Below are 12,946 nucleotides of genomic sequence, written 5' to 3'. Positions count from 1 at the left end.
GAACTAAGATCCCGCATGCTGCTGGGTGCGGCCAAAAAAAAAAAAAAAGAGCAAGCAAGCTCTGCAGGTGATTCTGACGTGCAACCAGGTTGGGAAACCACAGCTACATATCACCTCTTTACACCTCATGAAGGTTGTCCCTTCATGTCTCAGATAGTTTATTGGTTTTGGTTAAATGTTTCTGAGTTGTAGGTCCTTGACCAGATTGCTGATGCCAAGGTTTGTGGGCCTCTACCATAGGACTTCGGAGGTAGAGACATTCTCACATGAGATGGTCTCTTTAGGCTGTGCTTCACCAGCCTGACCACAGGGCGCTACAGACGTGAAGATATTGTTTCAGGGCAGCCAGTCTCAGGGGGCTGTGGGGAAAGAACACTGGATTTCGAACCAGACCCATACCTGGGTGTGAATCTCGGCTTTGCCCTTTCGTTTCCTCATCTATAAATTGAGAAATAATACTGCCTTGAAGGGTGGAGGTAAACGTGGAAAAGGGGGATGTGTATAAAGCTTCTGTGAGGCCCCAGATAGGTGTCGTTAGGCCCCACAAATGGTGTTGTTACAGTTCTCATCACCACAGGTTGCCTTTGTAGAAAAGGAGCCCTGTGTTAGCCACGGAAGGGGAAGGGTGTTGCCACGGACACTCACTGTACCCCTCCCCCACCTCCAGCCGCTGCTTTGATGGGAGCACGCCCATCCATGCAGCAGCGTTTTCAGGCAATCAGTGGATCCTCAGCAAACTGCTGGATGCAGGGGGTGATCTGCGACTCCACGATGAGAAGGGTCAGAACCCGCAGACCTGGGCCCTGACAGCAGAGAAGGAACGCGGCACCGCAGTAAGTGTGGGCCCGCTCTGCAGGCCCACCCACGGCAGAGCACAGGGCTGGGAGTCAGGCGCCCAGGGGCAGAGGCTGGTCCTGGGGATAGCACAGGACTTGTAGTGGCCTTGCCATTGACGTTGGACACACAGGCCTGGGTTGAAGCGAGCTAACCAACTGTAAACCTTGGGCAAGTCTCGTGAACTCTGCTGGTCACCATTCAGTGGGGAGGGGGGACAGCTGTTATTTCGTCCGACCCTTAACTAGCACTTACCGTGCATCAGACGTTCTGAATTAGATTAAACACTCATTTAATCGTTACAACAACCCTCTCAGGCAGGTACTATTATTGTCCCCATTTTACAGATGGGGAAACTGAAGTGCATTGACATTAAGTAACTTGTCTGTCGCCACAAGCTGGCAGGCGTGATGTGTTTAAATGAGGGCTAGAGAATCTAACAAATGTAAAGGGCACGTGGAGGGAGGGGGGGATGGGCAGAGTCCCTTCCCTCTGGTTCTCCTGCTCAGTAGCTATTGGGCCTTGGACAAAAGTTAAAATACTCCTCCTGCCTCAGTTTCCTCATCTGTTGAATGAAGGATTTGGAGGTAATTATTGCCAAATGAGCTCCCTGAAAATGGAATAATCTCATTCCATATCTTTAGGAAATCACTTGGGCCCTTCCCTTTCCAGAGATTTCCCTGTGGGGGGCTTCTGTTTCCTCAGACCACCCCCCTCAGACCATTCCAATCCCACTGAAGGCCAGGGTGGCCATTAGCCGTGTGGGCATTGACTGTCTCTGCCATGTGTTGCAGATGGTGGAGTTCATGCAGCGCTGTGCCGCGCACATGCAGGCCATCATCCAGGGCTTCTCCTATGACCTCCTGAAGAAGATTGACTCCCCTCAGCGGCTCATCTGTGGCCTGCCCCGGTTTGGGGGCCTCATGCAGGGGTGAGCGCTGCCTCCAGCAGACTGGGATGTTCTGCATCACCCCCACCTTCCTTGTGGGAGCCCTCGGTCCCCTCCACATGGGTCCCTTCCAGCAACTGGCCCACCCAAAGGGGTGAGCTTGGAGGGAGAGGATATTGCCATGAAAACCATCAGTTGTCCCCCCGCTTCCAGGAACGTCTGGGGGAAATGAGTTCTGGGCTCCAGTGGGAACCACCCCATGGTTAGCAGGGAAGGAAGGAACTTTTCAGGCCTGGGCTGTCTAGCAGAAAACACTTTCTCAGCAGAGCAGCTGGCTAGCTTTTTTTTTTTTTTTTTGGTCATCTTGGAACCATGGAAAACATGTTCCTTTATTGGAACATGCATCCTTTATATCCTAAGGTTGCAAAAGACACAAATGCTTAATTTAAGGTTCCTTGGGCTGTTTTAAGCTGGTGTAAGACTTGCTGCCACCTAGGTGGGCAACCTCCCCTTGGCCCCATCACAGCTGCAGGAGGTGAGCTCCATCCAGGCTTCTCTTCATGCTCAGGAGAGTTATTTTAAGTTCCCTGGGCTTTATAGACTTAGGATTTATATGTGGAAAATTCTTTCCATTTTGATTTTCTCTGACAACATCTTTTTCTGTGATCAGGGTGAGTAGACTTGTCACACTCTTCACAGGCTCCCGCATCCCATTTTGTGCACACTGAGTCCTGGTTTTCCTCTCATGACTTGGATGCTTCTCTTGCAAGTTGAGTTAACGATTCCCTCGAGAACCAGTTACTCCTAACTGCTCTTCTTGCTGCCACTCTTGTCCATCTTGGTTCTTTACTCAGCATCCAGAATGACCTTCTAAAAATGAAAATCGAATTGTACCACTCACTGCTAAAAACCCTTTTAGGGTCTTCCCCATGGCTATCAGGTTAAACTCCCAGATCCCTCATCTGGCCTTGGAGCCCCTGCTTGGTTCAGCTCTTCCATCTCTCACACCTCCTCTCCTGCCAGCGTTAGGATCTTGGCAGACCAAGTTCCTTCTAACAGGGCCAAAGCCTAGTCCCTGCTGCTGTTTTGTGACCTCAGGCCAGCAGGTTTCCCCTTTCTGGCTCCATTTTTCCCATCTGTAAAATGAGAAAGTTGGACGAGGTATGCTTTATGATTCTTTCCAACTTTGACCATCTCTATTCGTTATCTGTTGTACTAATCCCAAACTTAGTGGCTTCAAACAACGATAAATATTTGTATCTCACATAATTTCTGTAGGTCAGGAATGGCTACACCCAACTCAGCCATTCCACTGGGAATGGCTTAGGTGGGTGGCTGTGGCTCAGGGTTTCTCATGAAGATGTGGTCAAGATGCAGCTTGGGCTGCAGTCATCTGGGACTGGAGGATCCAGTTCCAAGGTGGTTCACTTGCATGACTAGCAAATTGGTGCTGGGTGTTGGGCCTCCCCATTAGGCTGCTGGAGTGTCCTCACAACATGGCAACTGGCCTCCTCTAGAGCAAGTGCTGCGAGAGAGATCAGGGCAGAAGTCCTGGGGGTCTAGCCTTGGAACTCACACCACTCCGTCATTTCTGCAGTATCCCGTGAGGTTAACAGGCCAGCCCTCTCTGACCTGTGTGTGGCTACACAAGGGCATGAATACCAGGAAATGGGAATCACTGCGGCCCTCTCAGAGGCTGACTTCCACTGTCAAGTAGTAAAGGCAAAACCAACTACGCATTCTGACAGCTTGGTTCAGCGTTGTTCCTCTAGATATGGGTAGTTAATCCTTACTTTTCTCCTCTTTTAAATATTTCTAGAAGCCCTAATGGCTCTCCTAACCGACTGCTTAAAGCTGGAGTCATTTCTGCCCAAAATATCTACAGCTTTGGCTTTGGAAAGGTAAGAAGTTGCTACCAACACCCAATGTTTGCAGGACTAACTGGGGAATCACCCGGCCCTGGCTCTGGCCCCAGGGCCCACAGCTTTGTCCGACTCTTCCCTCCTATGGAAAGTTAAAACACTCCCTCTCCAAAGTGTTTTTCTTCTTTACTGCTCTTGCAGGACAAGTACCTCTTAGTGTTCTTGTCCTTACTGAAAAATGATGAAAACCTTGGAGAGTTCTCTTGAATGCCTTTGGGCTAGATTTGGGGAGTTTTAGATAATGATCCTTTAATTCCCAGCGAAGGCCCCAGGCATGTTCTGTGGGTGCCTCAAGAGGCGCCTGAAGCCTGGTGCTTCAGGCAGGCATCTGACCTCTTTCCATGAGCCTCCGGTTTCCTCGCTAGCAAAAGGGAAAGAGTATTACAACCTTGCAGTGCTTCTTGGAAAATTAAAGATAATAAAAAGAATTATGTCCAGTGCATAGCGGTATTCAGCAAATTGATAAATAGCAGCTATCTTTATTTTTAGCTGGCTGGTAAAATTTTGGAGGTATTTTACTTCTTTCTCTTTTTCCCCACCATTTGAAGCTGTGCTTTGCTTTCAGTTTTATCTCATAGGAGGCACGCAGCTGGCTTATCTAGGATCTCTTCCAGTAATTGGAGAAAAGGAAGTGATTCAAGCTGACGATGAGCCCACCTTCTCTTTCTTCAGTGGCCCCTACATGGTCATGACCAAGTAAGTGGAAGCTGGCCAGTGGAGGTAAGATTTAATCCCACAGGAAGAATGGACTTTGTGTGACTTCCTTGTGTGTGGAGGGTTTCTGCCCAAACACGAGGACACACTGAAAAGCAGATGTCTAGATCAGGATCTCTCAGCCAGGACACCAGTGACGTTTTTGTTATCCTTTATTGTTGGGGGGCTGTCCTGTGCACTGTAGGATGTTTAGGAGTGTCCCTGGTTTCTACTCACTAGATGCCAGGAGCAGCTCTGTTTGCCTCCCCGCAACCCCCTACATTTGTGATTGTGACAACCAAAATGTCTACAGACAAGGCCAAATAGCCCCTTGTTGAGAACAACCGCTCTGAAAGATTACTCATGACAGTGTTTCAACCTTTCTACTCTCTAGAGAATTAGAGGCAGCATAGGGGTGACTGGCCTCGGGTCAAAGGGTACTGAAGCCCTGCATGGCTCTCACCAGCCCAGTGCAGCAGAGGCAGCAGTGATAGGATTTGGCTGCGATGAAAGTCCCTGGGATGTTCTCAGTCCCCAGAGACCTGCCTACTGCCGGGTCACAGGAGTCGTCCAGGCCAAGGCCTCCTGTCCTTCTGGAACCTGGCTGCCTCTTCCCTGCTTAGAAGTCACACCCTTCTAAAAAGGCCTCTACAGGCCCGCAAGGCTCTGTATCCCCTGCAGATATGCTGCTTGTTTTCCTGCCCGTGCCACAGATTTGTTGTCCTATCCCCTCTTCTTCTGTCCACTGCTGTGGCCTTTGCCCACGTCATCACTGTCCCTCCCCCAGGCTAGCCTCCTAACTGGCCTCTCATTCTCCAGACCACCCCTGCCCTCCCACTCCCCATGCTGCTGGTACCCTTGTCTTTCTAAAATACAAACCTGATCAAGTCAGCCCCTCCCTTAAATCCTTCAGTGACTTCCTGCCACCGGCACTAAGTCCCTGAAGTGTTTTAGGCCCCCGGGGGTGGTAGGAGGGAGGACCCAGCAGTGCTGGGGTGGGGGCTTTACAGAGTCTGTGTAAACACTACTTCTCTGATCTCTGGCTACAGAGCTCCTCACTGAAGTAGTGGCTGCTCATTCCCTCCTGCCCCCACTCTCTCCTGCCCTTGTAGCTTGCTGTGGAACGGGAGCAGGGTCACCGTGAAGGAGCTGCGCCTTCCCACCCACCCGCACTGCCGCAGGCTGCGGCTGGCTGACTTGTTAATTGCTGAGCAAGAGCACAGCAGGTGAGAAGAAAACCCAAGAGCATTTCAGACCCAAGTTCAGGGCTGTGCAGGGCTGTGCAGGGCTGTGCCTGAGGGTGGAGACCAGCCCCCTCAGCCTCAGCATTTCCTCGTTGTAGGTTGATTTGACTTCCCAGGGCTGCCAAGAAAGAAAAAGAAGAACTCATGAATAGCCTGAGTGTGGGGATGGTGGTGGTAGGGCCTCAATTCTGTCAGCTGATCAACTCCCGGTAACACATGTCTCTGAGGTGCAGCCTTCGGGCCTGGCTGGCTCTTCTGCAGCCCCCGAGGCCCACCTTATTTGGGGCCCTGTGCCCATCAGGTCAGCATGCGCAAGCCTGTCTTCATAGAGCATAGCTCTGCTGGAGATCCACGTGTCTGAGGAACTGTGTCTCTCCTTTGAGGACACGCTGATGGGTCTCAGTACCTTAAGTTTCCTGTGGCTCAGGGGTTAATCTTTCAAAGGGGCAGGAAATCCATCCTCGGTTTCATACCAGGGCTGCTGAGGCCTTGGAATAGGCCCTGGCTTATCGAGTTCTCTCCTGAGGAAATCACTCAACTCCTGTAAAGCCAGATCCTTCCTTTTGGGGAAGTCATCCTAAAGGGACTCAAGGAGGCTGGAAGGGCTCATAGACACAGCATGGATTTTTTTTTTAAATATTTATTTATTTATTGCTGTGTCGGGTCTTGTTGCAGCACGCGGGATCTTCCTTTGCGGTGCACGGGCTCAGTAGTTGCAGCATGTGGGCTCAGTTGCCCTGTGGCACGTGGGATCTTAGTTCCGTGACCAGAGATCAAACCCACATCCCCACGTCCCCTGCATTAGAAGGTGGATTCTTAAGCACTAGACCACCAGGGAAGTCCCCACAGCATGGATTTTTGTGTGTGTGTGTGTGGTACGCGGGCCTCTCACTGCCGTGGCCCCTCCCGTTGCGGAGCACAGGCTCCGGACGCGCAGGCTCAGCGGCCATGGCTCACGGGCCCAGCCGCTCCACGGCACATGGGATCCTCCCGGACCGGGGCACGAACCCGTGTCCCCTGCATCGGCAGGCGGACTCTCAACCACTGTGCCACCAGGGAAGCCCTACAGCATGGATTTTGATGTGAGGGTCTGTGACCTTGGGCCTGACATCTCCCTGACCTTGGTTTCCTCATCTCTAAAATGAGTGTAACTGTAATGATACCTTTCTTGCAACTGGTTGTTAGGATCAAGTTGATGTATGTAAAGTGCCTTGCTTAGTAGCTCTTAGTGACATTGTCGTTGATGACCCTAAGCCCTCAGGTTTTGATCAGTGAAAGGTCAAGGGTTCCACCAACAGAGACCCCGACTCCCACCCCATCCCCCTTTCTTGGAAGAACATTCTGTGCAAATAGTATTTGTTTGGAGTGCATTCAGGGTGCCAAGAAGAAAGGAAAGCGCCCATCTTCCATCATGTCCTCTTCCCTTGCCTCATCGGAAGCCTCCTTCCCTCTGCAGCAAGTTGCGGCACCCTCACCTGCTACAGCTGATGGCCGTGTGCCTGTCCCAGGGCCTGCAGAAGACCCGCCTTGTGTACGAGCGCGTCGCCGTCGGCACGCTGTTCGCTGTCCTCCATGAACGGGTAAGTGGCCGTTCCCCTGGGCTTTTCCCTTGCTCACCCCCCGACCCCCCGCCCCAGCTCTCCCTTCCCTTCCTCCCTCTTCCTTCTCCCCTAGCAGTAGAGTTGAGAAACCTCTTAATTCTTTACTCTGTGGGAGCTATACAACACACCATTTAAGGCTGATCAGCACGTTGGAACTAGTGTGATTTTATTATTGTTTGTCTTGCTTTTTTTATCAGACATCTAAGAGCTCAGTAGACCCAGAAAACAGTAGACCCAGAAAAGCCGCACTTTTATTAGCTAACTATAATCCAACAGCCTCTGGTCTTACTTCCCGGTATTTTCACTGGTGCCCTGCAGGACCTTTTTATGCAAGTCTTTATCAGTCCCCTCTCCCTTTTCAGACTTCCTGGTGGAGGCGGGGACATATTCCTGACCCACAGACTCCCTGGGAAACATGCTTTGGGCTGACATGTGGCTTCAGAGAGGTCCTGAAAGATTTGTTTTTCTTTCTCCATGAGTTTGTTCTAAAGACCCTGGGCTGGAGTGAGAAGAGACCCTCCAGGAAGGGCTCTTCCCTGAAACGGCTCGCCGTTCCTCCTGCCTGAGCACCTCCTGTTAGTGGCCTAGTTCCGTTTCCTCTCCTTGGGTGAGGGCGTTAACTTAAAATGCCACTTCTCTGGGGAGAGACCTGTCATGATTGGGTACTTCGGTGTGAGTGAATTTCTATCCTCCTAGGATGAACTTTCTAGGTCATCTGACTGTGGTAGGGGATGGATTGTCCTTTACGTATCTAGGTTCTCCCGCAGCACAGGCTTGGCTGGGGATGGGGAGCGGGGCAGGTGCATTGCTGGTGGTGGCAGACCCACTCTGGAGGTGTGTACCAGGATTTGAGGACTTTTCTCCTCATTTTTTGCGGTATCAGGCAGCTTGGCTGAGGGAAAGGAACCCAGGTTTGGAGCCAGGGGCCCTGGGTCAGTGGGACCTTAGGCCGGTCACTTAACTTCACTGAGCTTTAGGTTCCCCAGCTATAAAATGGGCACACTAGGTGGCTGTCATGAAGATCAGCTGAAAAGACTTTGGAAACTACAAAGCATTCTACAGTGTCGGGGGCCGCAGTCCCCTTTCTTCTGGTGGTTGATCTCTTGCTTGCAGCGCGCCCAGTTCCCCGTGCTGCGCATGGAGACGATCGTGCACCTGCTACTCCAGACCTCTGACGCCCTGAGATACCTGCATTCTCGGGGCTTTATCCACCGTTCCCTCAGCTCCTACGCCATCCACATCGTCTCCACAGGGGAAGCGAGGCTGACCAACCTGGAGTACATGATGGAAAGGTGGGTGCACCTCAATCATGACGTCCAAACAGGATCTCCCTGGGGGTGCTTTGCTGTAGAGAGAGAATCTGATCTGGGCTTGACTCCTCATTGGTGGGCTGAGCTGACTATCCATGGAGGAAGAGGTTTCCCAACACCTTGCCCTGTTGGCTAAGGTTAGAGGGAGTTTGGGGAAGTTACTTCTGCTCAGGACATGCTCATTTTAATAAACATTTAACAAGCATGAGCACACATTCGCCAGCATGTATAAGTTTTCAAAATTTTCTGTGGCTTCACACAACCGAAGTATTTCTCACTCGCATTGCAGTGTGTGTGTGTGTGTGTGTGTGTGTGTGTGTGTGTGTGTGTGTGTGTGTGTGTGTGTGTGTGTGTGTGTGTGTGTGTGTGTGTGTGTGTGTGTGTGTGTGTGTGTGTGTGTGTGTGTGTGTGTGTGTGTGTGTGTGTGTGTGTGTGTGTGTGTGTGTGTGTGTGTGTGTGTGTGTGTTGGAGGGGGTGGTGGCGGCATTCACTGTGTTCCATGTTCCTCCCCGCTGTGGCTCCACCATCCCCCAGGCCTCCGTCCCCCCACTGTATCCTCTGCATTGCTAGTCAACGAGCAAGAGCAAGCCTGGAGGGACACACGGCGGGGTTTAGGGACTACCTGAAGTGTGTGTATCGTTGCTTCCCACTTTACATTGGCCAGAGCCCAGTCACCTCTTTGCAGGGAGGCTGGGAAATGCACCACAGCTGTGCATCCTGGAAGGAGAGAGAAGGCGATGATGGGTGCTGGTGAGCGTTATGGTCCTGGCCCAGATGGGTGGGGATCAGTGCTGTGAGGGAAGCAGTGACAAAAAACAATGCCCTTATTCAAGGGTTGGTGGATGGGCTTCACTTCCCATTTGGCAGGAGTCAGAGTCCTCCTGAGAGTTGAGGGCTGGCCCCCATCTCCTGCCCCTAGGTTCTGGGAAGCGGAGGATCTCCCCTATGCTTCCTTGCTGTCATCCACGGCTCTGAGCCCTAGGCCCAGGGTTGTTCCTGTGCTGCTGTGAGGCCTCAGCCACGGGCAGACCCATGGCTTAGATCTGCTTACCTCCACTTACCCTGGTCCTCACCTACCACCATCACTGAGGCTTTGTTTCTGAGTCTCTCAGCAGGTCTTTGCTGCTCACATGCTCATAATATACTTCTCTCACTACATGAAAACCTCGGGCTTCCCTGGTGGCGCAGTGGTTGAGAGTCCGCCTGCCGATGCAGGGGACACGGGTTCGTGCCCCGGTCTGGGAAGATCCCACGTGCCGCGGAGCGGCTGGGCCCGTGAGCCATGGCCGTTGAGCCTGCGCGTCCGGAGCCTGTGCTCCGCAACGGGAGAGGCCACGACAGTGAGAGGCCCACATACTGCAAAAAAAAAAAAAAAAAAGAAAACCTTTACCAGGGCAGGGATTTCTGCTTTATCCGCTGCCATACCTCAGATGCCTAGAATAAGCCTCCACACAGTGGGAGCTCAGCATGTTTTTTAAATGAATGAAGTGGAAAGACTCTCACTTCCTTGACCGCACGAGCCCTTGGTCTCTCTGCCTGGAGAGGGGAGCAGGGACCAGACTGTGCTTGGCCTCATGGACCTTGGCAAAGACCTTGAATTTAATAACCCTAAGAACACGAGGATGCTGTGAACGTTTTTTTTTTTTTGAGCAGAATGGTGTCATGGCTGAAATTTACAGGTTAAGCAGACCCCCTCACTCCTGCCACGTGGAGAAGGGGCTGTGACGGGACGAGAGAGAAGCAGGGGAGCAGTTAGGGTGTGACTGCAGCAGTTTTCCATGTGGGAACAGGTGGAGGCCAAACAGCTATCGCCAGTTGAGTGGCTCAGTCTCAGATCTGGTCCGTTCTCACTCCCAGTGGCTCCCATGGCCTAGAAGATTAAGTCCCGGCACTTTGCAGGGTGAGAAGCCTTCTGAGGCCCGGCTCTGCCTACAGTGCCATGCTCGTCACTTCCCACTCCGCCTGGCCACCTGAAGACACTGTCAGTCCACGCCATTTCCTAGTTCTGCTCCTTGCCTCCGGAGCACCTGGCACTCCCTCTTATCCTTGTAAACTCACTTCTGACACAGTCTCCCACCACACCCCGTGAAGCCTATACTGAAGCCCTGTCCCCACCTCACTGAGCATATTTCACTTCCCTGCAGCCGAGTGTGTCTGCCCCGCCCCCCCAAGATGGCCAGCTCCGAGACGGCAGGGACCCTGAGTTGTTCATCTTTAGCACCCACCTCAGGCCTGCCACACAGTAAGTGCTCAGGAAGCACTTGAAGTGAATGGATGAGTCTAGCAGAAGGGAAACTTCGAAATGATTCAGAACAGGGTTCACCACTTTGGCTGTGTGTTCAAGGGCCGTAGAAGCTAAGGGGTTTGGACATTTTTGCTGTTGATAACAGGCTTTTCGAGAAGGCTGTCAGAACCCAAGCTGTTTGCCAGCGATGCAGCGCCATCTGTTGTTGAAATGGAGGTATAACAGTTTCTTTGACTTGAGCTCTCCAGTAGAAATGTGAATCCTAGAGTGAAATGGAGCTTTGGAGATGGCCAGGCCCAACGCTGTCCTTTTATAGAAGAGGAAACTGGGGCCCAGAGAGGTGAAGAGGTGGTCTGAGGTTACCCAGCTGTGGCTAGGATCAGGTGGTAGAGGACGTTTCCTGGCTTATAGGGGCAGGATGGATTGGAGGTTGAAGGTAGAAAAAACAGCCAGGAGGCCACAGGGCAGGGCCTGGTGGTGACCAAGGAGCCAAAATAGAAGGGAAAGATGTGAGATGCACTGAGAAGCTGGGGTCCACAGACTGGTCAAGTGAGGGGCTGTGAAGTAAATGGGTAGGAAAGTGTGAGTTCTTTTGGGCTTGTTGACCTCAGAATGGAACTTTGGGCAGAAAAATGTCCATCAGCAACATTTGACAGCTCATAATGTGAGTTGATTACCCAAGAATACAAAACAGCTTTCAGTTCTACATTTATTTTTGGTAGCACTCTATTCAGGCCGGCCCAGTTGTTGAATGTCATTGTTAAGGGTAGCACTCCATCTCTTGGTGTAAAAATGATGCAGCAGTTTCTCCTATTCTTCAACTCCTTCTTTTTTTTTCTTTTTTTTTTAATACGATTATATATAGAATTTATTCCTTAAGCTTCTAACAAAGTTAAATATAAAAGTGGGCTTAGCTTTTTTTTTTTTCAATTTAACAAATTTAATCAGTTATACATATACATATGTTCCCATATCCCCTCCCTTTTGCATCTCCCTCCCGCCCTCCCTATCCCACCCCTCCAGGCAGTCACAAAGCACCGAGCTGATCTCCCTGTGCTATGCGGCTGCTTCCCACTAGCTATCTACCTTACGTTTGGTAGTGTATATATGTCCATGCCTCTCTCTCGCTTTGTCACAGCTTACCCTTCAACTCCTTCTTAGTGGAATCTTTAGAGCTGGAATTGACCTTGCAAGTGGTATCACATAGCCATAGCCAAATGTAATTTTAATGATGTCAAAGCTGAAGCCCAGAAAAATAACTACCATGGAATGACAGCCAGAAAAGAAGCTCCCTTCCTACACCCCACTAGCATTAACAGAGAAGGAAGAGGGATCAGAAGAGTGGAAGTAAAAGAGAAAGGAAATAAATCCTGATTGTAAATAACTCGTCCCTTGCCTTAGGCAGCCTGAGAGGCCCAAGAAGGTCAGTAAGTGTCTCCTTTGGACAGTCAGCCTACAAGGTGAAGAGCCAAGTATGCTAGGTCCTCAGAATATATCTCTGACAATAAAACACGCTGCTGCTTTTCCTGTGATACTAATATAATATTTGCATGTGTATACACGCTGTTCACATGACACCTAGGCCACACTTGCCTATTGAGCAATACAACTAAAGAGTCTAAATGTACCATCTTTAAAAAAAAAAAAAAAGAAAACAAAACAAAAATACAGTCTTTTATAGCTTCATGGCTTCCTGAACTCATTGCCATCTATCAAAAGTTCTACCGGAAGAAATATTACTTAGGGAAGTTTGTTCAAAGTCTGAGAAGTCCATCCCATCCTCTAAAAGCTTTCCTTTGCCAGCAAAAAGAACTTCTGGTTACTTGCTTTTTAGGAACTTAATTTTTTTTCTTTGGCCACGCTGCATGGCTTGCAGGATCTTAGTTCCCCGTGCGAGACTGAACCTGGGCTCCAGCAGTAACAGCGCCGAAGTCCTAACCACTGGACCTCCAGGGAATTCCCAAAAACTTAATTCTTAATTATCAACCAGCATCACCAAGTCTTTACCAAATGCCTACCATAATGTTCATATTAATTCCTTACTTGCTTAGTGCTTTGTGGTTCACGGAGTGTTCCCACACGTGTGATCTCATCTGATGCTCATGACAGCTGTGGGCAGAAGTCAGTGCTGATCACCCTGAGGACTCTATTTGGCCCAGAAGACATTTAGGATACTCTGACTTAGTTCTCAAAGAGCCTGGTTGCGAA

General features: G+C 50.6%; 1 protein-coding gene across 5 annotated transcripts in view; it reads left to right on the top strand.

Annotated features, from left to right (window-relative positions):
* The window catches only part of TEX14 (testis expressed 14, intercellular bridge forming factor), a gene marked incomplete at its 5' end in the record, with an annotated part of 79,758 nt that overhangs the window by 26,502 nt on the left and 40,310 nt on the right, over positions 1-12,946 (top strand). For all 5 annotated transcript variants that reach the window (XM_081218306.1, XM_081218305.1, XM_081218304.1 and 2 more), the window contains 7 exons: positions 668-833; positions 1,629-1,765; positions 3,543-3,624; positions 4,211-4,341; positions 5,451-5,564; positions 7,039-7,162; positions 8,297-8,475. In XM_081218306.1, the coding sequence (XP_081074432.1) occupies positions 668-833; positions 1,629-1,765; positions 3,543-3,624; positions 4,211-4,341; positions 5,451-5,564; positions 7,039-7,162; positions 8,297-8,475 (933 nt within the window). The remainder of the gene's footprint in view (positions 1-667; positions 834-1,628; positions 1,766-3,542; positions 3,625-4,210; positions 4,342-5,450; positions 5,565-7,038; positions 7,163-8,296; positions 8,476-12,946) is intronic.

The sequence above is a fragment of the Mesoplodon bidens genome (assembly GCF_964165515.1).
Source record: "Mesoplodon bidens genome assembly, chromosome: 19".
Lineage (NCBI taxonomy): Eukaryota > Metazoa > Chordata > Mammalia > Artiodactyla > Ziphiidae > Mesoplodon > Mesoplodon bidens.
This window is presented reverse-complemented; position numbering and strand designations above follow the sequence as displayed.